Here is a 27,449-nt window from a genome sequence, read left to right on the forward strand (position 1 = left end):
CAACCTATACGACCACTACGACCACTGATTGTACTCTGCTGTGTGTGTGTGTGTGTTTATTGTACATGTCTTGTATCAGTATTTTTCAGTTTTTTTCTTTTTAAAGATTTTATGGGGGCTTTTTTGCCTGTAATATTACAGGACAGTGTGTGTGTGTGAGAGAGAGATGGGGCAGGGCCAGGCAATGACCCCGGTCGAATTCGAACCGGGGCTCCCGTGGGCAATGTAAGCTCAAATGTGGGGGAATTAGCACGCTGCGCCACAGCGCCCCCAGTATGTTAGTCAGTTAGTCTAGTTTCTACTGCACGTGTGTGTGTGTGTGTGTGTGTGTGTGTGTGTGTGTGTGTGTGTGTGTGTGTGTGTGTGTGTGTGTGTGTGTGTGTGTGTGTGTGTGTGTGTGTGTGTGTATGTGTGTGTGTGTGAGTGTGATTTTGTTTGTGTTATGAGTGAATGTGTGCCTATGTAATGTGCCTATGTAAACTCATGTATGTTTGCACTGTGTGTCAATGTGTTGTCAATGTCTTATCTTATATGTTAGTTTAACTGTACATTGGAGACTGGTTAAATGCAGTTTCAAACTTCTGTGTTAACCCTTGTTACATAGATATTTGACAATAAAGTACGCTTGACTTGACTTGGCTTGGCTTGACATGATTTGATTCACTTCTGAGCTGAAACGTCCTGGCTTAGACCTAGCTATAGCCAACTGCATTCTCTGGTGCTGGCTACCGTCTTTAATAACAGCTGGGGTTTTAATTATTATTTATTGATTCTTTCTTTTTATATTTTACACGTCATTATTTATTTTGGCCTGTCGTCGGGGTCCACTGAGGGCCTCAAAGGTCAAACATAGTTTTGCTGAGTCCAGCTACTCCTATTCAGCAGGGGGCAGTGTTAGCACACCACCGCTATCAGCCCCTGTCAATAACACAGGAAGTAGAACATCCAGTGACGCTAAGAAGCTAACCAAACTTGCCAGAAATAAACGGCCAGAAGAATTACATTGTCGATGGCGGTAAGCGACGTGTTTTTGCCAAAGCTTTGCATTTGTGTGAGAGTATAATCACATTAAGGTTAATCATTTGGGAATATTTCATGTTGCTGCTGGTGGTGGGCGGCGATGTTCATATCAGAAGCATCTCGCTGCGGCCTCGTCGTCGGCCGTCACGCCGCGCCTCCATCAAGGCCTGGAGAAACGTTGGGATTGCTTTTAGAAGTAGAATAGGCTGTTGGACAGAAATCATCTCTCTGACTGAAATGTGAGGTTTGTTTTGAGTGGTATCTTAGCAACATCATGCATTATTAATTACTCTCTGGAACCAGGCTTCTGTACAGTAACTGAAAGCACTCAAACCACTTTCTAAGTGTTGATTTAACACTATCCATTTTCCTCTGTAGGTGTGCCACATTTAGTAGAGTAGAGTAGGTTGGCTACTGAACCCTCTACTGCATTACTTTTTAATTTTGGGGAGGAAAACCATTTTCACCTCATTTTTGGGGTGCTTTGGGGTTACTGATCAATCATACATCAATAGCCTACCAACATATGTTGCTCAAGGCAACACTGTCCATTAAAGGTACAAAAAACGTCAAGGTTTTTTATAGATTACTACAAGGATAATACACAATATCATGGGTGCCGCCACGGGGGGTAAGGTGTTACAGATTCTAAGGGCCTGCCCGGACACCTCTGACAGGGCCCTGGAAAGATGCTGATAACATAATTTGTCATTTTGGGGGCCCAAAATTTGAATCTTTCATGGGGCCCAATTTTTTTTATCAGTGCCCCTGCACACTATTTCCATGTTTTGACTGTTTTTGATCAATTAACTGAACACATGACATTTAAATGACCAAAAAAAAACAAGAATTACTATCACACCACTAATTAGAAAACAATGGGCAGAAGATAACACCATAAAAAAAACAATTTCTGAGGTTCGCTTTCTTCTGACACACCTTTATCTGCTTAAATTCCAGTCTCAGTAGGCACTTTCCTGAACAGCAGCATCAGGTAGCACCTTTTCTTTACCCACACATTCAGATAGTTTACACACTGGTAATACTTTTATTAATACACGCGTCACACACACATACGCCAGCTCACACATACTCCCAACTGACCCCTGATCCCTGACCCCTAAAATATTGCAAACATAGTAAAAACTTAAAAAAATGCATTATGCATTAATTTATGCACATGTACTGCAATGGGTGTTGTGGTGCACAGTGTTAAATGTCCATACAGGGGGTTGAATGTCCAAGGAAACCAAGGTCCCATCCATTTCAAGTCATTTTGCAACCTTAGCTCATCACCATTTTAAATGGCTAAATATATTCCAAACTTATTTAATTCATTAATGTGAATTAATATCCATCTCCTGTATACTAGATTGTAAGTAAAAACATTGACAGATCATTTATGCATACAAAAACAATTCCCTATACAAATTCACATGCATATGGCTGAAAAAACTGCACGGTGTTGCTTTGAGGCAACACACAAAAATATAAAGTTTTAACATATAAATAAAATCAAAATAAGTATTTAAACAGTCCAAAAAACTTCCCTGTATATTTCTGCACATATATTTTTGGTATAAAGTTATTCAATTTAAACATGTTAAAAAGATACAATTTTACCATTTGGTGGGCATGTGTTTCTTGCGGTCTGACTTCCAGACAGGGCTGTCCCATCCTCACACAAAAGCCCACACCCACTTCAAATCATCATTTGATTGGACAGAGATGTCTAAGGTAGATGTCCACATTTCAGGTTTCTGCCATCACCAGTGTTCTCTCTTGGTTTGGTTCACAGCATCCTACCCACTTCAGGAATCGCGATCCTGATCTGCAGCAGTACCATGCGAATGGCATTTACTCCTGTCCCTGCTGCTTCTTCCGAAATGAACTCAAATACAGCTTCATCTGCCACATGAAGAATCACTTTGAAGTGGCGGTGCAGAATGCAGGCAATGTTATGACCCTTAAAAACCTTCTTAATTTCGATATTAGTATTGTATAATAATAACCATTACAACCACGTATGTAGTAGAAATTTAGATTTTTTTAAATATATTTTTCGCCTTTCTCTTTCTCAAGCATATTGAATGACAATATGGTAGTGGTGTACAGAAACTATTGCTATTGCTATTTATGTATTATATAAATAAAATATATTTCTGTGCTTCACAGGATGGTTTATCTTGAAATGCAGCAATAAATGCAAAAAAGAAGCACATTATCATTGCCCACCCTGCGGCAAGGTTGTCGGCAAGAGAGAGCTTTTTTTAAAGCACATATCTAAATGTTACACTGCAAACGCAGTGCCTCCTCCCTCACCTGCTGAAGCAGCCCCTCCAGCACCTCCTGTGGTAGTACTAGCCCCTCCTCCTGTGGTACTAGCTCCTCCTCCTGTGGTTCTAGCTCCTCCTCCTGTGGTTCTAGCTCCTCCTCCTGTGGTTGTGCTTCCTCCACCTGCTGAAGTAGCTCCTCCTGCAAAAACACCACCTCTATCAACTTCTTCTGCTGAAGCAGGACCTCCTCCATCACCTCCAGCTGAAGCAGCACCTCCTGCAAAAACACCACCCCCGTCAACTTCTCCTGCAGAGGCACCACCCCCGTCAACTTCTCCTGCTGAACCACCACCTCCATCAACTTCTGCTAAATCACCACCTCCACCTGCAGAAGCACCACCACAGTCAACTTCTCCTGCAGAGGCACCACCCCCGTCAACTTCTCCTGTTGAAGCACCACCTCCGTCAACTTCTCCTGCTGAAACAAAACCCCCGTCAACTTCTGCTAAATCACCACCTCCACCTGCAGAAGCACCACCTCAGTCAACTTCTCCTGCAGAGGCACCACCCCCGTCAACTTCTCCTGTTGAAGCACCACCTCCGTCATCTTCTGCTAAATCACCACCTCCGTCATCTTCTGCTAAATCACCACCTCCACCTGCAGAAGCACCACCTCAGTCACCTGCAATATCATCGCCTCCACCTGCTAAACCACCTCCTCCACCACCTGCTCCTGCAGTAGTGAAAGCAGAACCTCCAACACCTGTTCCTGTTTCGTCTGTGCAAGTACTTCAGACTACATGTAAGATTACATAATTATAATTATTGTTTTCATATATACAGTATATAGTGCATTATGTTTTCATTGCCATCACTCAAGCCACTCATTTTCAAGGTCCAGTATGTCGTTTTAGTTTTTTTTTGGAATGTGTGCTGGCCGTCACAAATGTCCACTCGTCATGAATATTCGCTGAATAACTACTAGTATTGAGGGGGAGCTGCACTGCACTCCTGTGTACCGGTACTTCTTGTATTTTATTTCAGTGGGTTAGCATTACTGACAGACATTTTGGCCTCACGCTCAGTACCGACTGGGGAAACTGGCAAGCGGGATCCGCGACGCGCAATATCGCGCTGGGGGTGTGGTCACGCATACTCCCATTAGATTCTCCCCGGGGCTAACTACGCTGCTCAGCCGACTTTCGAGCCTCGCGGCGCGGCCTGTCTCGCAGCTGACACCGGGTAGACCGAGCGAGATAACAAACGGCGAACGGTCGTTTGCACACATTACTCACCCAATATCACAACACAGTGTGTACATGGCTTAAATGCGATTGTGTTTTGGTCCTAGATAACATTTAAGCCCCGTTATATCCTTATAGAAGTATAGAAGTAGTCTAATATAAGCTTGTAGCTGCCTGGTTCTGGTAAAATGCTAACATTAGCTTACCCGGTTAGCTCAAAACATCGAGTGATCAAATGGCAATGTGGGGTAATCTACTTGTGTGACATACGTTCGTGGTGCATTTTTACATCAATCCGTGGTAGTCTTGACATTTATAAGCATTTAGGGTCTTTATATTAAGCAAAAACGTGATGTTGGAAATCACAGAAATCGCCGCCATGTTTTTCAAAAATTTTTGTAACTCCCGCCCTTGCTACCCATACGCCCATCTGATTGGTTATTGGACCATCAAATTTGCATGATATAGAGAACTCGTCTATATCAAATCGCGTCCCGCTTCGATATCGCTTCACCAGCGGAATTACTCTGTGTGGGTACGAGGCCTAAGCCTTCTGAAGAAGCTTTTATTATGGTCTATAAACGTCTGTCTTGTCATGCTAACCCACAAAAATAAAATACTACAATTGAATGTAATTGAATTCAATAGAATGCAAAAAATGTACAAATGCGTCTGCCCGCACCTGAAGACCTTGTAAAAGAAGTTTGTAGTTAAGCGCATTAAAGAAGTATAAATGTCCATGTCGTAACGAATACTTACAAATTGATGATAGTGGTAAAGCATGTATTCAAAGAAAAGGTAACATTTGTGTATGGACAGCAGAAATTCTAGAAAATAAACCAAAAAGTGCATTACTCCACTTGCCATGTTGCCTCCTGTCAGATATCAATGCATCTTTGTCCAATGCACCTAATTTCATAGTAACCATAATAACTTAAATATAACAAGCACCATTATGATATATATCAATTATTTAATTTAAGTTAATTGATATAGTTTGTCTGTATTTATTGACTTGTACTCATCTACAATTTCAGCTACTCAAGGATTTCCTCAAGTGGTGTATTTGGTGCTTCCGTCAGGAGCAGCACCGACAAACTTTGCAGTTTCTCTTCCTCCTCCTCCTCCTCCTAAACCCCCTGTGCAGCGGAACACAGTCACAGTGAGCACATTTTCATGATCACAGTACCTTACATTGCATTATATGTTGCTGGTATTTTTTATCCAAAGCGACTTACAGTTATTTAGGTACAGAGTATTGGTTATATGCCCTGGAGCAATGTGGGGTTAGGTGCCTTGCTCAAGGGCACTTCAGCCATAGGTGAAGGTGCTGGTAAGTATGGGATTTAGGGATGCAAATTATCGATTAATTCATTAATCATTGGTTGATAGCCTTATCGATCGACTTACGATTAATTGATAAGCAGCGTTTTACCCCCGAAATCTCAATGTTTCTCGGAAAAAATACTACTAAATCTAAAAATTTTAATTAAAAATTTAGATAAAATACCTCATTTAAATTCATTCTATTTCAATTCTTAAATCCAACGGTGATTTAAATATTCCCACTATTCACACCCCTCTTCACACACTCTCTTCACATGCCCATTTCACCTGGGTCTCTTGTCAGTTGAATTGTCGATTAATTGCGATGAATGTTTTTTAATCGATTAATGCATTGATCGATTAAAGTTGATTAATCGATTAATCGTTTGCATCCCTAATGGGATTTCAACCGGCAACCCTCTGATTATTGGCCAGCACTTTAACCATTGAGCAATGGCTGTTAGAGAGCACACTAACTTAAAGGTGCACCGTGTTATTTGCTTGTAGTTTATTTCCAGAATTTATGCTGCACATTCACAAATGTTACCCTTTTCATGAATACTTCATTCATTCATTATTATATTCTTTATGACTGGGAAAATTGCACTTTCCACATATGAAAAGGGGGATCTTCTACATGGTCCGCCATTTTGAATTTCCAGAAACAGACATATTTACCTTCAAAACTTACTGTACTTTGGTTATACTAGGAAATATTGGTTTATTATTTAGGAAGCAATCATAAAAAGATCAAAATTGGTAATAGGCAGCACAGTTTCAATGAGCAGCATAGTTGCAGTACCCATTCTGGCCACCATTCTACATAGTGCACCTTTTAAGTAGAGAGAGAGATGGGGGAGCGCTGACTTGGGTCTCAAACAATTGTGCAGTGAAAGGAGGATCCTGAACACCTTTTACACTTTGAAAAAAACTCCTGCGCATCAGTGCAAAACACATCAGTGTGTGTGGCGTAGATAGAACAAAGGACCAAATAGATTTGCCTCAGGATACTCCTGTATTTTGATGTGCCTAAAAAGTCAAAAAAGTACAGCTAGTCACAAGAGTCAAGTCACAAGCTCTAGTCATAAACAGCTTTCAAGTAACAAGCTCCAGTCACAAGAGTTTATCTACTACTGTTCATATAAATATTTTTAGTACACACATTTCAAACCTATTAATGTAATGACCAATAAAAAAATGTCAATTTACCAAAATGTTCCAAAATCGATCATTTTTCAACACAACTCTTCATATACAGTACAGTATATGATTTCCTTGAGAGGTTTCCACCGTATGGATAGAGGAGAAGGGGCATGATAGAATCTTTTCTATCACAATAGTGATATACATGTACTATTTGGTCATATCGACCAGCCCGATGTCTGGTTTCTTTATTTTGAGAGGGTTCTGCTGTATGTTTTTTTTTATTCATCTCCTAATGTTGTCTTTATCTTTCCTCCTCAGCATCCTACCCATTTTAAAGGCATACCAGATCCAGAGTTCTTCCTGCAGGATGGGACGTATAAATGCACCTGCTGCTCGTACATTACAGTCATCAATGGCCACCACATGCCGGGCCACATGGAAACCCACTTCAACTCTGCTGTGAGGCATAAAGGTAGGGGCGTTTAAAGGCCCAATCTCAATTCACCCCTTGGCCCTCCCCCTTACCCCTCCCCCTCCGTTTTGTGTAGGGGTAGGGGTATCCCAATAGTCGTTAAGGCAGAGGGGTAGGGGTAAGGGGGTGGACTTTGTAGCCCTAAAAAAGGAGGGGTTCAGACAGGCAGACTGTGTTTGGAGTAAGGGGTAATGGGGTAAGGGGTAGGGGTAGAAAAATACAAATGGGATTGGCCCAAAGTGTATGGTTCATACCTGTCAACCATCCCTAATTTCCCGGGAAAGTCCCTAATTTTGACTCATTTCCCAATTTCTTCCCGATTTGATTTTTTTCCCGGAAATATCCTGGATTTGTCACATTATCAAAAAACACTGTCGGTCCAGTAGGTTATATAGGCTACCCACGGCCTTGTCCGACGAGCCACACCACCTCTTGAAGAGAGAGACAGGGGGTCTTGCTTATCAAGCTACCTGCCAGAAGACGGTATGCCAGATACCACCAAGAATTGAAGTTCCTTGAAAATACGAGCTATCAACCTCGAGCTCCGTAGCGCTTGTGCGCCCTGCACTCTTTTCCTCAGAAACCGTCAGTTCATGCAACGCATAAAACAGCATCGGAACAGCGAATCATGCGATTAACCTATCACAACCTGTACCAGCACGAAGTTTTGCATGAACAGACAACTTGCGCGACAAAACAAGAAGAAACACATTGCGCTCATTTCATTGTTTTGTTTTCATTGCATTGTTTCTACACGCTGTAAAACGTGTGCTGAGGGATTTTAGACAGGATCTGTCTTTGCACGCGCGCTGTTGTGAAAAGCAGAGTAGCCTACAACGCACCGTCCGATCTGTCTCTGTCATCCCGTTGACTGTCAAATTTTGGCCTTTAGAAAATGTCCCGGATTTTGGCTTAAAATGTGGGAATTTTCCCAGATTTTGGGAGCTCAAAGTTGACAGGTATGGTATGGTCTTAGGATGGTGCACGGTGGATAATGAGTAGTGATGGGCAACCTGGGTTCAAAAGCTTTACTGAAAAGGAAGAAACTGTGTGAAATTGATGAAAGGGGCTGGTGCAGGTATACAACAAACACCACAGGTCTATGCGCTGTCTATGACGTGTGCTTAAGTAGTGATTTCTTTATTTACTTCTTTTTTTCAGGGCTTATGATCTGCAGATGCAGCAAACCTTGCATGGCAAATTCCCATTTTCATTGTGCATACTGCAAAATCACCAAGGTCAACAAAGAAGCCTTTAAAATGCATTTAAACAGCCACCTGTATCCCACCACTGTCACTGCATTCACTGTTGCGCCCCCTTTGAAGCAGGCGGCATCCAACGCTGTTGCCGCCCCTTTGGCACAGCCTTCATCCTCCGCCTCGCAGTCGGAATCCGCTCCTGACATTGACGCCTCGGTAGGTGTTGTCCATGGCCTTAGACTGTCAAAGTTTGTGATTGCTTTCTTCATGACTCTAGAACAGCAGAACAGCAAAGATCCTATAAACTTTGGACAAGTCATGTCAACATGTTTTACATGCGAAGGGGTGTCACGGCCACTGGCTTGTGAGTGGCAATGACATTCATAGAGGGAGACCACGCAGATTTGTGCGTTTTTTTACAAAACGTATGAATTATCAGTAACGTCACTTCACCAAAGGATGCATCAGTAGATCAGACGAGTGAACTTGTGAGAGTGGAGAGAGAGAGAGAGAGAGAATGAGCAAATAGGAAGTGCCTCTGTGGGTGCATTCCAATATGCTGACTTCCGTCCTCCACTTGTGCTTATAGCCTCGTCTCGCCTCCTGGCCCAGCTTCCATGGAGAAAACAATACAGTTTCTTAGCTGTCAGCCTAGCCACAACAACTGTTGGGGGACTGTTTTTCATTCACCATCCCAATTGCAAATGAGAAAATGAAATTAAAAATGTACTTTTGCAAGATATTGAATTAATTTTCTGTCGTCAGTGACATCATCATGAGGTCACAAGCAGGCAAGTGAGCAAGGGAGGATGGAAGTCCACATATTGGAATCCACCCTGTGATAGCCCAACCCATTAGCAAAGGAAGTGGATCTAACAAGTGGTGAAGGTCAGGTCCTTTATGGGAAACAGTCAGTTGGGGGCGTTGTGAGTCAGCTCTGAGTCAGACCCGCCATTCTGGAATGAACAGGCAGTCACGTACGCCACTTTCTCATGAACAGTAGCCATAGCAACGCTCTTTGGTCATAGGAAAGACCGCGGATGTAATGCTGCTAACGTTAGCATAATATGGCTAGCTACTTTGGCAACTTAAGCCTTCTAGATGAATAACTTCTGCACTGATTGTGCCGAAAAAAACACATGAGATGGCATAAGCATTCATAAGGAAAGAATTTCCTATAGCTATATACATTTTTTTTTACCACACTATGTAGAAATACTGTATACATTCCCAATGCATTCCAATGTAATTTGTCCGATGTTCATTCCAGAATGGCGGTCACGCGCGAAAATCATGGGGCCGAATGTTGCTGTGGGACTGTAGCGGGACATTGTATTAGCCTTCTCTTCCTGTTAGCTCCACCTTCTTTGCCATTAGCCCCAAAGATGTTTCCTATCTCAGTCAATACCCTCAGCTCCACCTGCAGGACTGGAGACAATGGACAGACAATCAAATACATGAAGGCCAGCCAAGCTTTCGGGTCTGGGCGTAACAGGGAAGTTTGCTAAGAAAAAAAAAGCTTGAGAGCCACTGCTCTAATGTAGTCTTCATCTTTCCTCCTCAGCATCCTACCCATTTTGAGGGCATGCCGGACGCATCCTTCTTCCTCGAGGGTGGGCTGTATAAATGCAGCTGCTGCACCTACAAGGCCGTCAATGCCTATCAGATGCAGGCCCACATAGAAAACCACTTTAATTTTGCTGTGAACTACAAAGGTAAGGAGGTTTTAAAGTATGCGTAAGCTATGTTTGGGGTTGTTATGCTTTTACTAGGATGATGCAGTGGAGTCGAATGGGTGACAAGCAATCGAACCTAACCTGTTAGTGAAAGCCCATTAGGAAACTCCAACTCCCATTGTCATTGTGACACAGCACTCCACAGCACACAAGTGAACACTGCACACAACGAAATTGCATTTTATGCCTCACCCGTGCAAGGGGGCAGCCCTCAGTGGCGCCCCATGGGGAGCAGTGCGGTGGGACGGTACCATGCTCAGGGTACCTCAGTCATGGAGGAGGATGGGGGAGAGCACTGGTTGATTACTCCCCCCACCAACCTGGCGGGTCGGGAGTCGAACCGGCAACCTCTGGGATGCAAGTCTGACGCCCTAACCGCTCACCCATGACTGCCCTCAACTCTGAAGCATCTTTTCAGTGGAGGCCTAGATGCTGTGACGGCACTGCTGCCTGTTATGCGTGCTTTAGTAATGATTTATTTCTCTGCTTCTTTATTTCAGGACTTTTCATCTGCAAATGCAGCAAACCTTGCAGGCAGATGGCCCATTTTCATTGTGTGCACTGCAACTCAACAGTAAGCAAGAGAGAGACTTATTTGGGTCATTTACAAAATCACAACGAGTCTCCCCCCACCACTCCGCCACCGAAACCTGCATTCACTGTTGCCGCCCCGTTGAAGCAGCCGGCATCCAACACTGATGCCGTCCCAATGGAGCAGCTCGCATCCATCACTGCTGCCGCCCCCTTAACACAGGTGCAGACATCCACTGCCGCCCCCTTGACACAGCTGCAGACATCCACTGCTGCCCCCGTGACTCAGCTGCAGACATCCACTGCTGCCCCCGTGACTCAGCTGCAGACATCCACTGCTGCCGCCCCCTTAACACAGCTGCAGACATCCACTGCTGCCCCCGTGACTCAGCTGCAGACATCCACTGCTGACGCCCCCTTAACACAGCAGCCTTCTTCCAACACTGCTGACGCCCCCTTGACTCAACTGCAGACTTCCAACACTGTTGCCGCCCCCTTGATTCTGCAGCAGACATCCACCACTGTTGCTGCCCCCTTGACACAGGAGCCTTCATCCTCCACTGCTGACGCCTTGCAGTCTGTCTCCACTGCTACCGTTGACTCTTCGGTAGGTGTTGTCCACATTGGCATTAGACTGTCAACATTTGTGATTGTTTTCTTTATGACTCTAGAACAGCAGAAAACCGATTAACGTGTTCACATGTCTTAATTCCTCCATTAGGGGGCAGGGCTTGACATTTAACTTTTTCACTCACCAGCCACTGTAGCTAGTTGTTTTCCCGAGTCACTAGCCATTAATCTATTCTACTAGCCATGAAGATGATATTACTCTTTTTCTTTATCATAATACTGTATATCTAACCTCCGAAGATGAGATGCTAAAGCAAGTAGACCAGTGCATTGCTTTCCACATGGAAATGAATCAAATAAATAGAAACTATGCAATTTAGCATTTCCTTGAACCTAAATGCAAACAATTATACACAAGGTGCAAAAAGAAGAATATAGGCTACTCTGACATGCTATACCAATGAATAAGTTACCTGCCCAATTGGCTAGTGACACTGAAATTATGACTAGCCACAGCCAAGTTTTACCAGCATTTGGCCGTCTGACAGGTGCCAGTGTCAAGCCCTGTTAGGGAGCCCTCGAATGTTGAAACCCCTTGCTCTAATGTAGTCTTCATCTTATCTTTCCTCCTCAGCATCCTACCCATTTCGAGGGCATGCCGGACGCATCATTCTTCCTCGAGGGTGGGCTACATAAATGCAGCTGCTGCACCTACACAGTCGTCAATGCCCATCAGATGCAGGCCCACATGGAAAACCACTTTAATCGTGCTGTGAAGTATAAAGGTAGGAGGGTTTATAGTAAAGGAGGTTTTATGCTTTTATGAAGAAGATGGTGCTGAGGAGAGAGTGGATGGGTGACAAGAGGGAGAAAGATGGGGTAGGGATGGGAGGGATATGACTCGAGCCGTCACTCGAACTTAGCCTGACTGGATCGCAAGACTGGATACTGGAGGTATTACAGTGAATAGAAAAACAAGAAAACAAATTAAAAATCATAATTGTAGGACTTCACAGTATTTGATTAACAACTGAGAATTCAGGAATGTTGCTTAGGATGAAGGACTAAGCAGCAGGTAGTAGTAGGCTAGGACAATTTAGTCCAGAGTGACAAAAGCCTTAGGGGTCTTACACACCAAGGCGGTAAAGCGTCGCGGAACGGCCGCGTTTTTTACCGGCGTCGGTGAAAATATATTGAAAAATATCTGTCCTTACACACCAACCGGCGGTAGTCGAACGTCAGCGGCCCGTGAGCCGGCTCCGCGCCACGCTGCATTTGGAAAATAGAACTCGAGCGTATTTTTCACGCCGGCGACCGGCGGTATCTCATTCAAATGAATGGCAGAGTAGCATGCTAGCTTAGGCTGTGGGTAGGATTTTGAACAGGACTGGCCGTGCACGCTAGAGTGTGGCTCGGGCCGTATTTTTCTGTCCGAGCCCGGCCCTCAGCCGACAGAAAAGTGATCGACCCCGACCCGAGCCCGAGACTATTTAAAATGTTTGTGTCCGAACCCGTCCGAAGCCCGAGACCACTGTAATAACAACAGAACCTGTGCGCAAGCAAGATTTTCTATGTGGGCTCCTCCATACTCAAAATAGCACGTGATAAATAGCCAAGATAGGCAAAGACGTTAGGATGAGGCAATTTGCAGTAGCCTAATTTAGTTACGCACGCATAGTAAGTATAAACACACACACACACACACACACACACACACACACACACACACACAAACACACACACACACACACACACACACACATGTGACAGCGCACCTTATGTTTCCTTCGGTTAGACTAACCAGAGATGTTGGGTGCGGTGACCAAATGCATGGGAGGGGCGTGAGAGGATAAGAAAGGCGAAAACGTTTTGGATGCAGTCAGCACGCTATCGAAGCATTTGTTACGTTACTGTTAATGCAAATAAATCCCCGCGAGCCCTGTGAAGCTGCTGCTCCTTGTCGTTAAGAAGGATGGGCTATAATTTAACCCAGAAGAACCTGTTCGGCCCCCAAGAGAATGTCATTTCCCCTGATGTCCATGCGGTCAATATAAAATCAGGAAAGGTTGCACGCGCATAGTTACAACTGTACAGTAAAAGTGACAACAATTAAGAAGAACCTACGTGAAGGACATGATATGTCACAGCGGACAAAGTAGTAACAGGAAACCTCTCCTACCTTACTCCACGTAGCTTGTGCATCTTCTTAGTTATCCATATTATGCTCCTTGCTAGCACATGCTGGAAATGTAATCCTTGGCGAACAATGCAGTGACAAACTTCGTCATTTTATGTTCAACATTCAAGACAGCCTCGGCATGCTAAAACATGGCCTAGGCTACACTAGGCCTACAACAAAAGACCACGCGTCCGCTGACAACTGTTGATTTGGCGCTTATTAAGAAAACAAGTTGACTAGGCATCCCTACTCGGCTGACTGGGAGTGAGCGTCCATGTCGCCACTGGTAACTGGCGCGCGCATACAGCCAATAATAATCACTCGCACGAGTAGCCTACCAACATTTTAATTTATGCATATTCAATTATTTATTTTTTAATCACAAAACTGCCGTTTGCATGAACTGAAACGTTTCCTCTGGTTGCTTACAATTTTCACAATGTCTGTTTGCTTCAAGCCCGAGTCCGACCCGAGTCCGACAGATATTCTATTTTTTTTGTCCGAGCCCGGCCCGGCCCGTCGGGTTCCGACCAGGCCCGTCGGGCTTCGGTCGGGTTGCCATGCTCTGGTGCACGCCAATGCTGTCAGTGTGAAAGGCAGAGAAAAACACGCCGGCCGAAACTAAGCAAAAAGACCGCGTTCGTCCTGCGACCGTTCCGTTCCGCCTTGGTATGTTTTGGCCCTTATTCGCACTGGATAAATATTACTATGGTTTGTCAGAAGACGCGTTGAACTTATTGGAAAAATTTATGACTTTGGGTGCGCGATAAAAGGTATCAACTTAAAGAAGAAAAATGGCCATGGTGGTAATTAATAAATAAATAATGAGACGTAGCTTGTGAGTGCAGATTCTTCTTTAAAAATATTACTATGGAACACTGCTAATTCTGAATAATTCAGAGAATGACTTGAGTTTTAAGTCCCATGTGAATGCGGCACTGTCCGTTACTTGTGAAGTAATAATTCTGCCGCATATTACCTATTAACAGACATTCAGTGATGGTTAAAATCCTCTGTGAATGGCTGCGCGTGTGTGTTTGATGGCGAATCGTGCTATAAATACTTGAATCACATTTTGCGCGACTGTTGTATGAGAACAATGTTTGTATGTCTGAGCCATCTTTTCAGTGGAGGCCTGGGTAAGGAGGTTTTAAACTATGCGTAAGCTATGTTTGGGGTTGTTATGCTTTTACTAGGATGATGCAGTGGAGTCGAATGGGTGACAAGCAATCGAACCTAGCCTAACTATGAAGCATCTTTTCAGTGGAGGCCTAGGTGCTGTGACTGCACTGCTGCCTGTTATGCGTGCTTTAGTAATGATTTATTTCTTTGCTTCTTTATTTCAGGAATTTTCATCTGCAAATGCAACAGATCCTGCAGGGCGGCGGCTCATTTTCATTGCGTGCACTGCGATTCAACGGTAATCAGGAGAAGTCAGGTTGTAAATCATTTAAACAGCCACCACCAGAATCCCCCCACAACTGCCCCCCTGCCGAAACCTGCACCACTGCCCCCCTTGACACAGCTGCAGACATCCACTACTGCTGCCCCCTTGACACAGCTGCAGACATCCACTGTTGCCGCCCCCTTGACACAGCTGCAGACATCCACTGTTGCCGCCCCCTTGACACAGCTGCAGACATCCACTGTTGCCGCCCCCTTGACACAGCTGCAGACATCCACTGTTGCCGCCCCCTTGACTCAGCTGCAGACATCCACTGTTGCCGCCCCCTTGACTCAGATGCAGACATCCACTGTTGCCGGCCCCTTGACACAGCTGCAGACATCCACTGTTGCCGGCCCCTTGACACAGCTGCAGACATCCACTGCTGCCGCCCCCTTGACACAGCTGCAGACATCCACTGTTGCCGCCCCCTTGACTCAGATGCAGACGTCCACTGTTGCTGCCCCCTTGACTCAGCTGCAGACATCTACGATTGCCGCCCCTCAGTCTGAATCCACTGCTGCCATTGCCTCTTCGGTCAGCTGTACGGTAGGTGTTGTTGTCCATGGCAATGGACTGTCAAAGTTTGTGATTGATATCTTTTGGGCCTTTACACACCAGAACAGGGAAGGGGGGTGGAATGGAAGCGATTTTTACTGGCGGCGGCGAAAGAACATGGAAACAGATCAGATCTGTCTCTCCACACCAACACAGCGGTAGTCGGCCAGTAGCGGCGTGGAAGACGGCTCCCTGCCGAGCAGCATTTGGTAAATCCAACTCAAACCGAATTTGGACAACGGTGGCCGGCAGTGTCCCGTTTAAGTTTAAGTTTAAGTTAAGAAAAAAACACTCTTCTAGAATAACAGAACACCACCGTCAGAGGGAAGGCATCAGGTGATGGCACTTGGCCGTTGGATGTCCATGTCCTATAAGCTACACTAGAATGAGACTTATCTCAAGTAGTTTTCGAGTCACAAGCTCCAGTCACAAGAGGGTTTTTCACTACTGTTTATATTAAGAAAGTAAGGAAGTTATCTTTATTTACAAAGCATATTTAAAAACTTTAAAACTTACAAAACATTTTTACCTGTACACCGTCTGGCTATAACAAACAAGTCCGATAGGCAGAAAAAGATGCGTCCAAAAGCACAAATATGATGGGAGTAATGCGAAAAATGGCGGCGAAGATCGTGTTTTGGCCTATTTAAAGAATGTGTTTCAGACGGACAGACCGACGAACAGACGGACGGACGGACATACCCTCTTATAGAGCTGCTAGGACGCATCTGAAAAAAGATGACTAAATAAAAGCAATAAAGCATTGATTAGTAGCACATTTTAGAGACATTCCAAATAGACCAACACAGTATATGGTTTGACACTAAAAGGCTTAAAGCGCTCAGGAGACTTTGCAGGGTAACATTACTCAGGTGCTCATCTGTACCGGGTGAAGTGTAGGTCCAAAAAAGAAGGAAAGAGCAGAGGCAATCTTAGAGTTGAGAAAAATATAAAATGCCTTTGATATAACATGGCAATTCTGTTTAAAAACACATGGGTCTATGCATTGTGGCCATATTGGTCTTCATCTGGGCATAGACCAAGAAAGTAGGTCAGAGGTTAAAATGGCACCTATAGGTGTCAGAAGGGGTGGAGTCTTCCTATCTTGTCACATCATGTGACCAGTAAGCATGTTCAATAATTGGCTGACAAGAATGACTAAAAACCATTACTAGTAAGAAAGAGAAGACATACATTTCAAAAACGGGGGAGAGGGGAAAAAAAAGAAGAAAATGAGAACAGATAATTAAAGAAAAAACAAATCATCACACTTCTTTCAAACATATGTCACAGAAAGGGAGAAACGTCACATTCCTCATTCAAGCCTGGGAAGGAGGTAGCCTTCAGCTTACTAATCCAGAATGTTTCTCTCTGGAGGAGGATTCTCAGGTGGTCCCCACCTCTGAGAGGTTTGGGCACCACTTCTATCACCATCACCTTTAGGGAGGAGACAGAGGGATGTGCGGCCTGTTGATAATGGACTGCCATAGGATAGGCAGGATTTTTTGTCCTGATGGCGTTCTTGTGTTCCGCCACCCTGTCCTTCAGTCTTCTTTTTGTTCTGCCGATGTAAAAGCATCCACACTCACACTCCAGCCTGTAGACTACAAAAGTGGTGTTACAGTTGGCAAAGGCATTAACCGTGAAACTCTGTCCAGTAAACACATCCACAAAAGTACATGATTTAGCTACATTTTCACAGTGGTTACAATTTCCACATCTGTGATTCCCTTTCCGTTTCTGTAGCCAATGTGTTTTTCTTTTCACTGGGAGGTGACTATGTACCAGTTTATCCCTTAATGTAGGTGCACGTCTAAAACAGAATGAGGGGGGGTTTGGGAACACTTCTTTGATGGAGGGGTCACTTTGAAGTATGGCCCAGTTGTTCTTTATTATTTTCTTTATCTTCATTGCTGTTTTACTGTATCTGGTGGAAAAATAGACTAAAACCAATCAATGCAACAGAAATGACCTACTGGTGAAGAGACACAAACCACAAAGCAACCATCAAGTCTATTTTTCCACCAGATACAGTAAAACAGCAATGAAGATAAAGAAAATAATAAAGAACAACTGGGCTTTTTTATATTTTTCTCAAATCTCAGAGTGCCTCAGCTCTTTTCCTACTTTTTTGGACAGTATATGGTTCCTTTGAGTAGGTTCTACTGTATGTGTTTTTATTCATCTTCTCATGCAGTCTTTATCTTTCCTCCTCAGCATCCTACCCATTTTAAAAGCGTACCAGATCCAGAGTCCTTCCTGCAGGATGGGGCGTATAAATGCATCTCCTGCTCGTACAGTGCAGGCAACGACTTAACCAAGATTGAGATCCACATGGAAACCCACTTTAATCATGCTGTGAAGCATAAAGGTAGGGGATTTTCAAGAATATCTCATAGTCCGTCCTTGCCACCAGCAAATCCTTCAAAAACTTAATCTGTTCATATCTACACAATCAATATAGTCTACGTTACAATCTGTCCTATGACTCATCAATGCGAGCCGCCTTAGTTCTTGAAACGATATGACACAACATAGTTATTGAAACAATTCTTGCCGGAGAGATTTTCAGCAGTCCAGGGATTGGAAAAGTGCAAAGAAAGTGCCTTGTTGTCTTCAACATGAATTCAGTAATCTAACTGCTTGGTGGAAGAAACTACTTTGGAGTCTGGTAGTGTGAGATTTCAGGCTTCTATACCGTTTCCCAGATGGTAATATAGAAAACAGTTCATAGTTGGGATGACTAGGATCAGCCAAGATTTTGTTTGCCTTCCTGATGCTCCTTCCCTCGAATAGCTCCAGTATGGAGGGTTACCGCAGAAATACACCAGCGGCGATCTGAGCGAGGCGAGCGACAGAAGTAATTGACTCTGTATTGAGTCGCGCGACAAAAGCGAATCTGGAGACTAGAGCGATTCGCACACCGAGCGCGACAGTTTGAAGTTGAAATCTTTTCAACTTTCTATGATGCGGTTCGGTGACAAACCGCGACAGCCAATGACTGTATAGAGGTCAGTGACCACAGCCAATGGGAATGTGCAATAATGGTCCCAGACATCTGTGTGGTGGAATTCCGCACAGCTCTGGTGTAAGAACCAGGCTAAGGCCGGGGACATGGTTGCCTAAGACTATGTATTTGTGTGCGGTCAAGTGCAATAACAGAGCACTTTGCACCATACTGGAGGCATTATTCGGGGCAGGTAGCCAACTGGGCTCTCATTAATGTTTTCCACCATTGTTTTACTTTAACACGAATTCAACACCTCTACTCAACAAGTTTGGAGGATCGCCCCTCACGGTTTTTGTCAGTATTGCACCATGGGCACGCCTTGTGTGCCTTGTGTGCCTTGTGTGACGTATTATCAGGGTCCCCGCGGTGCATTAAAAAGTATTAAAAAGCATTAAATTTAGAACATATGATTTAAGGCCGTGAAAAGAATTAAATTTAGCTATTTTTTGAGGTGTGGCATTAAATATGAAAAATCCTGGCATTAAATTTCACCCAAACACAATGTAATAAAATATAGATGCCTGCACAGTCTTCCGTAAAAACATTGTTTCATAACTATAAGGCGGCAACAAGGTTTCGAGACTGTCAGTCATGTCTGGGGTAAACTATGCACTCGATAGTGACAGGCCCGCCGGTGTAGCAGACCCTATCGTTCGGATCCCCCTACTGGATGATGGCGATGGCTGACTTAAAATCCCATCCACCACAGTGCGTGTGACTGACCGCAGTACAACTGAAAGTGAAACTTGTTAAATTTCATCAACCAATATGCAGCGTGGAAGCTATATCTGTGGTGCCAGTTTACTCGTCGAAAGCGTAAGTCTTAAAATGACTGCATTGTTTTCAAACTTTGTATCTCGTCATCTAGCCTGCTCGTGCTCTATAATGCTCCCTCTCCTAATGTTAGCCATGCCCTCTCGTTTAGGTTTGTGTTTGCTAAACGCATATAATTCCATGAATGCATTCCATGAATGCATGATGAATGCATTCATACAATATGCTACTTCAAAGTGTCCTCGAGCTTCGTGGCGTATTATTTGATGCTGTCAGATGCTAATGCAATCCGAAGTGAGCACGAGTGTTGTGAAGTTTTAAGCGGTGGAAATGCGTTTCACATGTAACATAAATCGGGCGAGTAACGGAGTGTTTTCTACGAGGCTAAATGTCGCAATGAGGATATGCGAGGATGAGTGTAACCGCGTATCGGTAACCGCGTGGTGTTTACATCGCTATTCCAGTCGCCGCGTGTCCGCGGTTAGGGAAATGTTTGTGGAATTCATATCAAGTTTCCACTGCTGCTGTTTTCTTTGCTCCCACTCTGAAGAACGACTTGCTAAACTGAAAGTAGAACGCCTACTACTGTCTCTATGATGGAGCAGGGGGGAACAAACAGAAGGAGCAGTCCAGAGCTGAGCAGTCGTTCTTTTTTAACCCTTTTGACGCCACAGGTGTTGTCTCTCCTAGACTAAGGTGCACTGTGCTCCAATATTTATCCATTATAAAAGATGAATTGTTGGTCCATTTTTAATTTTTATATTGAAAGTATTTCATGAAAATGTCATCAAACTTCTCAAATATACACAATTTTGAAATTGTTTCAGTTTTGAATGACTTTTTGGTTAATGATGTTTTAATCTAATGGGTAGTGTGTGTGTGCGCGCCACCTCACTCTTTTGTTGTCATCTCTATCGTTAAATTAAGCACAAAAAATGACTAGGGTACTTAGAGTTTTGGCCCACCTATGCAGCAGCCAGATCAACTGAAAGAATATTTTAGCGAGTTACACAGATGTTGGCTACTTGATTTGAAATTATAATGAATTATCTAAGGAAGGGGCCGATTTCATGACAACTCCCACATCATACAGAAACCTCTTTGACAAGTCATGACAAACATCTGGTGCAGAAAGTGACTAGGGAGCAGGCAATGAGAATAAAATAACACAGTAAGCAGTGTGAATGTATGTATTACATTACATTATAGCAATGTAATAATAATAGCAATATTATACCATGTAACACACACAAAAGCACGCCCGTGCAGTGGTATTAATTTTACTGTTGGAGGTATTAAAAATGGTATTAAAAAGCATTAAATTGGGTGATGAAAAATGTGCAGATACCCTGATTATCCCGTGTGCAAAATTGACATAAAATTCTCTTGGCAACGTGTTCATGCACAATATCTGTGCGTGCATGTCCTGCAGCAACCATTCCCTAACTCGAACCTGCGTTCCCAGAGACAACTACCTGTATGTGGCGCAGCTGTGTTAGCACAGTGCAAGCACAGTGGTGGGGTTTGACGGGGAAGTCACATACCGACAGAGTTGTATAAAGTAGAAGTAGAAGTACTCTTACAGACCTAATTACAACACGAGACGGGTGGTATGATATTACATTTGTAATATTCTGCTAGTGCTGTAATTACATTTGTAAAAGTACCTCTACTAACTCTGCATACTGATGTGGAGATGGTACAGTGAAAAGAAAGACAGGAAAAATGAAAAATTATAATTGTAGGACTTCACAAAACCTGATTAACAACTGAGAATGCAGACTAATGGCTTAGGATGAAGGACACCGCTAAATAGTAGGTAGTTGTAGGCTATCCCAGACATCGACACTAAGGTGCCGTTTCCACGTAGCTGGATATTTTTATATGTGGATATTTTTTTCTCCTGCTTGTATTGGTTTTGCATTGGTTTTGGCCTTCCGTTTCCACGTAGCAGATATTTAAAAATCCAGGTGCAGGAGAAAAAAATAGCAGGAGAAAAAAATATCCTGTTTAGGGGTCTGAAACGCATTTGTTACAATGGAGGATTTTTTTTATCCACACGTTGCGTTTCCACCTAGCAGGAGAAAAAAATACCCTGCTAAAAAAATATCCTGCTACGTGGAAACAGCACCTGAAGTCACATTTTGTACTACTGTTGTAAGAGAAGAATGTTTTACTGCATGTTTGGACCATCTCCAGAGAGTGTAGGCCTAGTGCTGTCTGATGTGTGGTTTAGTAATGATCATTTACTTAATTCACTTATTTTTTTCAGGAATTACAATCTGGAAATGCAACAGGTCTTGCAGGACGGTAGCCCATTTCCATTGTTTGTACTGCCCCTCCACCGTAATAAAGAGAGAGCAGTTTGGACATCATTTAAACAGCCACCTGTCGGGCACCCTAACGAAATCTGGATTCACGGTTACCGCCCCTCTGAAGCAGCCGGCATCCAAGGCTGTTGCCGCCCCCGTGAAGCAGCAGCAACCGGCATCCTTCAGTGCTGCCGACCCTTTGACTCAGCTGTGGATATCCACTGCTGACGAGCACATGACGGAGCAGACTATATCCTCGACGGCTGCCGACCCGCTGTCTGAATCCGACGCTGCCGTCACCTCTTTGTTGGAGCCTCCACCCTCCGTTGAGTTTGATGAGGAAGACCTCTTCTCGGAGCCTCCCTCCCCGGACGATCCCGCCATGTCGTTCCTGTCCCCCTCAGCTATCGGCATTTGGTCACCGCCCCCCCGACCTTCGAGTCAAGCGGGGGCAAAGCCCTCGGGGAGAGACAAGGTGGTGTGCCCGCAGTGCCGAATCCGCCTGAACAAAAAGAACCTCAAGGTGCACATTGAGAGGCGCCACTCCCGGATCCTGAAGCTGCAGATCAGCACGGAGCGCCACCTGAGGTGCCAGTGCATCGACGTGGACAGAGGCGTCTTTGTCGTGGCCCGGGCCTTCGACACCCTCGGCGCACCGCTGCACGTGCTCCGACAGACGTGGGACCAGGAGCAGACGTTCTGCGAGGCGGAGGAATGCAAGGCGAAGTTCAAGATGGAGCCCGCCGCCGCTGCCACTGCCACAAAAAAGTCCAACCCGAAAACTTTGGAATGTCCGCACCTCAGGTCGCTCTGGTACTGTCCTGCCGTGACGGAGACGGAGCCTCTTAAGCTGGACGAACGGCTTCTGATGACAATAGAGGAGAAGGGCTTTGGACCGGAGCAGAGGGCCCTGTGTCTGGAGCACCAGAGGGCGGCGCTGGAAGCCAGGGCGCCCCTCTCCTTCCTGGTGGACCTCCCCGGGCCGGCGAAAAAGAGGTACCTGTCCGTCTACGAGCCGGCCGTGGAGCAGCAGTACAGCAGGACGGGCCGCGTCATGGTCGGCTTCAACTTCAGGACGGTAACCTGGCAGTGCCCGTGCGCAAAGCGCTGCCAGCCCTGCGTCCACAAGTACGTCGCCAGGTGGCACATGCTCCACGTCATCAGTCATTCAGTTTAATGATGAAGTTGAAGTTAAAGTTTGTAATTATTATTTCTTGGCTTGATTACATTTCGAATTCATCATTCAGTTCATTGATCAATTTTCTCATTCAGTTCAGAAAATTTTGTTGAAGTGTTTTTAGTCACATACAGTATGTGAGTGTATTACTGAACGGGTTAAACCAAAGACAGGAGCTTTCCCACTAACTCGTTGTGTTTCTTTGTAATGGGAAAAAAATGTTAGGTTTTTTTAACTTGCTGGTACGGAATTTGTTCATGTGCCATTTTTCGAAAATGTGTTATGCCGAAGTTGAGCGAGTCTGTAAATTAAAGTATGGAAATAAACAGAAAAGACTACAGTGGCAAATTCAACCTTATATCTGACTATTTTTACTACACTGTTTCTTTTTAGTTGCGAAATAAACTTGCCATAGTGAAAATGGAGGCGGTGGACAGGGCCACATATTTTGCCCACAATAACTCTTGATACCATTGTCGACCACAGGGTGGCGCTGTGGGCCAAAAGAAGACCCGCATTTTATTGTCCTCGGGCACACACAGCACACTAGTCATACATCATCCCATTGTACTGGGTATGGCTTTTGTACTGCTTACGCTGCCCATATAATAAATGCTGCACACTGATATTAAATTATATCATGCAGCTATGTTGTGAATATAAACTGCAGTATTACAGTAGATTTACAGTAGTAGTTTTGAGTTCTTTTTCTATAGTTTGCAGAATGCTTGCAATATACACTATGTCCGAATGTAGCATTCACTTCCTAGAGCTAATGTGTTACACTAATCCTTGTTACGACCCCTAGTAGGTTACGGCCTGGGTTGTTCAGTGCATGGTTCTACCAGGCAAAAAAGATACAAAACCCCCCTGCAGTTGGCCTATTACATCAGCTTTTTCATAGACCCCAAACATGAATAGGCAACATGACATCCCCTGTAATGAAATGAAACATAGGCCTACTGAAGCCACATGTTTGCAGCTTACCCCCCCAAGTAGGTTAGTATGTTGGTAAACATGCCGATAATCCAGGTTAAAACCTTTTCTATTTGATGTGCTGTTGCACACACACACACACATCCCTCTTTTCCCCTGTCAATTTCTTTGTGAAGTCACGCCCCCACCACAACACTACCGCTAGTTCGCTACCACCCACCCCAAACCCTTTGTGGCCTGCAGTCATGTGGGGTCACATGGGTGACAAAGGGGATGTCACATGATTAATCACCACCACACAACACAAACACTTCCAGTTGCATGTACAATATGATACTTCAAAGTTTTCAAAAGGCCATTGTATTTTATTTGTTTGTGTGCATGATTGTTTTGGTTGATTTCATGCATTATTGTACTGTATATGCCTATTACTTCAAGGTCCAAAGGGGAAGATGTTGTGATAAATACAGAAGATGGGGTGTGTGTGTGTGTGTGCACGCACGCGTGCGCACGTGCGTGCCTGTGTGTGTGTGTGCGCGCGTGTGTGTGTGTTCGTGACGGATGTCTGACATCATGACCTTTTCCGAAAGATTCTGTTTTCATGTCATCCGCCATGTTTACCCGTCACTGGACCTTGGCTAGTGGTTGGGTGGGTGGCTCCCATCCCGGCGGCCAGAAACCACCGAATTCCAAAGCCAATCAAGCGATACTTCGCCCCAAATGACATCACTGTCTGAGGAATGAGCTGGATGTAGTTGGAGCAGAGGGAGGGGTTAGTGGGAGAGAAGGAAGATGAATGGATTGACTGAAAGAGGAGAGAGTGTTGCCTATACAGTACAGTACAGTACTATTCCATATCCATAGTGTGTACCAGTCGATATATACTGTATACCAGGGTGCGGAACTGTTTCTTTCGAGGGCCACTTCGAATTGTATAAAGTCCTTGGAGAGCAGCCGTACTATATACATAAACCAGGACTTCGCCCTGCACTCTAGGCCTGCATTGAAGGGGGCCACAGACCATACCTTTACATGTACTAACTTTCCTGAAAATGTTACTCAATTGTATTGGAAATGTAAGTTGTAAGATTGCTTAACGAAACATGTCATCTACCATGTGAAACTGCATCACATTAAAATTATATTGGGGGCTTGATAAGTTGGCCTCAAGAGCCATTAACGGCCCTCGAGACATGTGTTCCCCACCCCTGCTGTATACAGTAGTAGAAGTAGGAACAAGCAAGTGTGTCACATTCACCGTATGAATACAATTGACAGAGAGAGAGAGAGATAGAAAGAGAGAGAGAATGAGTGAAAGTGAAAAGCATGTGAGTAATCACATCAAGAGAGGGCAGCAGAGAAGGGGAGAGAAGGAAAGAAAAGAAAAAGCACATCGGGAGTCACAAACATTGTGGTTTACTCCGTGGGAGATGTGGTGTAAGAGAGGGAAGACTGTTTTTGGTCAGGCCACAGTTTCCTTTGTACAGTATGCATCTCTACAACAATGTTCTGGCTCCCTCCCTAACAAACACCACAGTCCAACTGCTCTCCCTATGATTCAGACCAGCATTATCTGTCGGCTGTGGAGCTGAGGTTGCCATTCTGTAAAAAAAAGGATCCGTGCCACACTGTCCATTCCACCAACAAACTTTAATACAGCGTTTTTCGGTCATCCGACCTTAAGGATGTATATGAAGAAGGCTGGACCCTATATACGTATTTATACCAACCCCTATGCTTTGTCAAGGAGAATGGTTGGCGTTATTTTTAGTTTTCCACAGTTTGTATAGGGTTTTTACAGACAGCAAACAGAAAGAGCAGGAACACTTTAAAAGACACTCATATTCTGTCTGTCTCTCTCACTCTCTCTCTTTCTCACAGACATACACAAAGGCAGGAGTTGGTTAGCTTGGTTAGAACAGACAAGGGACTGTGTATGAACGCAGACACCCTGACACTGTCTGCAAAGGTGCCTGGAAAAGACATCATTGGCCTGACACACAGAAGAACAGGAAATAGAATATTGTGTGTGAGTCTGCAGAGAGGGAATGAATGAAAAAAGAAAAGAAGATAGAAAGAAAGAAAAGAAGGGTGTGTTTGAGTTAGGGGTGGGCGATATGGCAAAAAAGTTGTATCACGATATTTTAACATGAAATCACGATTTCGATTTTTTATCACGATCTTCCATCCAAAAAATAAAAACAACAAAAAACAACTTTCATATACTTGCAATTTGTAATTTGCAGTCAATAAAATGTTAACACACTGATGACACTCTCATAAAGTGTACAATTGGAATACAATAATGTAAAGAATAAAGTGAAGACAACAACAAAAGTGAGAAAACGTCACTCTGATACTGATAATAAACATCCTCACTGCAAGACGATCTATACGATTTCTCCACTTTGGCAGATTCGAGACGATCTTTTACTCAATATCGCGATTCACGATATAATATCGTCATATCGCCCACCCCTAGTTTGAGTTAGAGGGGGAATATCAAGCACGTTGGAATTTCCAGCTTGTACTGTACTGTGTATACTGAGAGGATCTGCCATTACTTCACCGCAGGTTTGACTCGGCTCTCATTCGTACCGCAGAGTTTTGTCTCATCACCACAGAACACTGAGCAGTAGCTATGTACAGGGCCGGATTAACCCAGCTGCCCTAGGCTACACCCAGGTTGCTGTAGGCCCCCATGGAAGGCAAATTTTGCGACATACAGTAATTGCATAGACAGTGCCATAATCACAAGCTAATTACTTACGAATTAAGGGTAACACGTCTGTAAAAAAAAAAAAAAACCTACAAAATTGTACTCGACAAGACAGAGGAATTTTTACATATTGCATCTTTTTTTTTTTTTTTTTTACTTTTGGCCAATCTTGCCTCGGGTAGGTGGGGGGCCCCTAGGTTGCAGACATATCTAGCCTGTAGCTTACATCAATTCGACCCTGGCTATGTATCCACTACAACCAAGAAATGAGAGTAGCTGGGGGTGGTCTTCAGGATACGGGACCTCTTGCAGTAACCAGCCACAGCTGCAGAGAAGATGGAAGGAGAAAAGTTAGATGGGGGAAAGAGGAGAGAGCACACACAGAGAGAAAAAAGCCCAAGAGAGAGGGAGAGGAGAAGGAGAGGAACTGGGAAACGCAAAAGAGATACACATACACACATTATTGTTTTTGTGGATGTGCGCACCCCAACCTCAAAATGCAAAAGAACAGAGAGAGAGAGACATAAGTTCTTCCAGAATGTAAAAATGTTTTTTTTTTGTCCCCATGGCCGTTGTCTCATTCTCTCTCTCTCACTCTTTCCCAACCACTCCTTTTCGATTTTCCCCCTTTCACTTGCCAAAAAATGTACCGTCAAACTCCAGTCCAGAAAATATGAAATTTTATTTTCTCAAGTAAAAAAAAAAAAAGAGGAGCAACGTGAGTATGTATAGGAGGGAAATGAAAGAACGAAAGAAAAAATGGCAATAAAGAAAGAAAAACAGAAAGACAGACCGCCAGAAAGAGAAAAAAACAAACGGG

General features: G+C 44.1%; 1 protein-coding gene across 1 annotated transcript; it reads left to right on the plus strand.

The window, feature by feature from the left end:
- Positions 1–917: 917 nt before the first annotated feature.
- Positions 918–23,327, plus strand: LOC134436556 (mucin-5AC-like). Its single transcript, XM_063185819.1, has 12 exons — positions 918–1,015; positions 2,819–2,972; positions 3,196–4,098; positions 5,578–5,702; positions 7,331–7,484; positions 8,646–8,899; positions 10,248–10,398; positions 10,920–11,557; positions 12,155–12,305; positions 15,046–15,692; positions 17,919–18,072; positions 21,758–23,327. Exons 1-12 carry the CDS (start codon positions 1,010–1,012, stop codon positions 22,972–22,974), a joined length of 4,554 nt encoding a protein of 1,517 aa, XP_063041889.1. The 5' UTR covers positions 918–1,009; the 3' UTR covers positions 22,975–23,327.
- The last annotated feature ends 4,122 nt before the right edge of the window (positions 23,328–27,449 follow it).

This window comes from Engraulis encrasicolus, chromosome 20 (assembly GCF_034702125.1).
Source record: "Engraulis encrasicolus isolate BLACKSEA-1 chromosome 20, IST_EnEncr_1.0, whole genome shotgun sequence".
Taxonomy (NCBI): domain Eukaryota; kingdom Metazoa; phylum Chordata; class Actinopteri; order Clupeiformes; family Engraulidae; genus Engraulis; species Engraulis encrasicolus.

Bases quoted from the DNA above. Each gene is read 5' to 3' on its own strand.
- LOC134436556 (XM_063185819.1), top strand. The intron at 8,900-10,247 runs GTAGGTGTTGTC...TTTCCTCCTCAG, and splicing joins CTCCTGACATTGACGCCTCG to CATCCTACCCATTTTGAGGG. The intron at 18,073-21,757 runs GTAGGGGATTTT...TATTTTTTTCAG, and splicing joins TCATGCTGTGAAGCATAAAG to GAATTACAATCTGGAAATGC.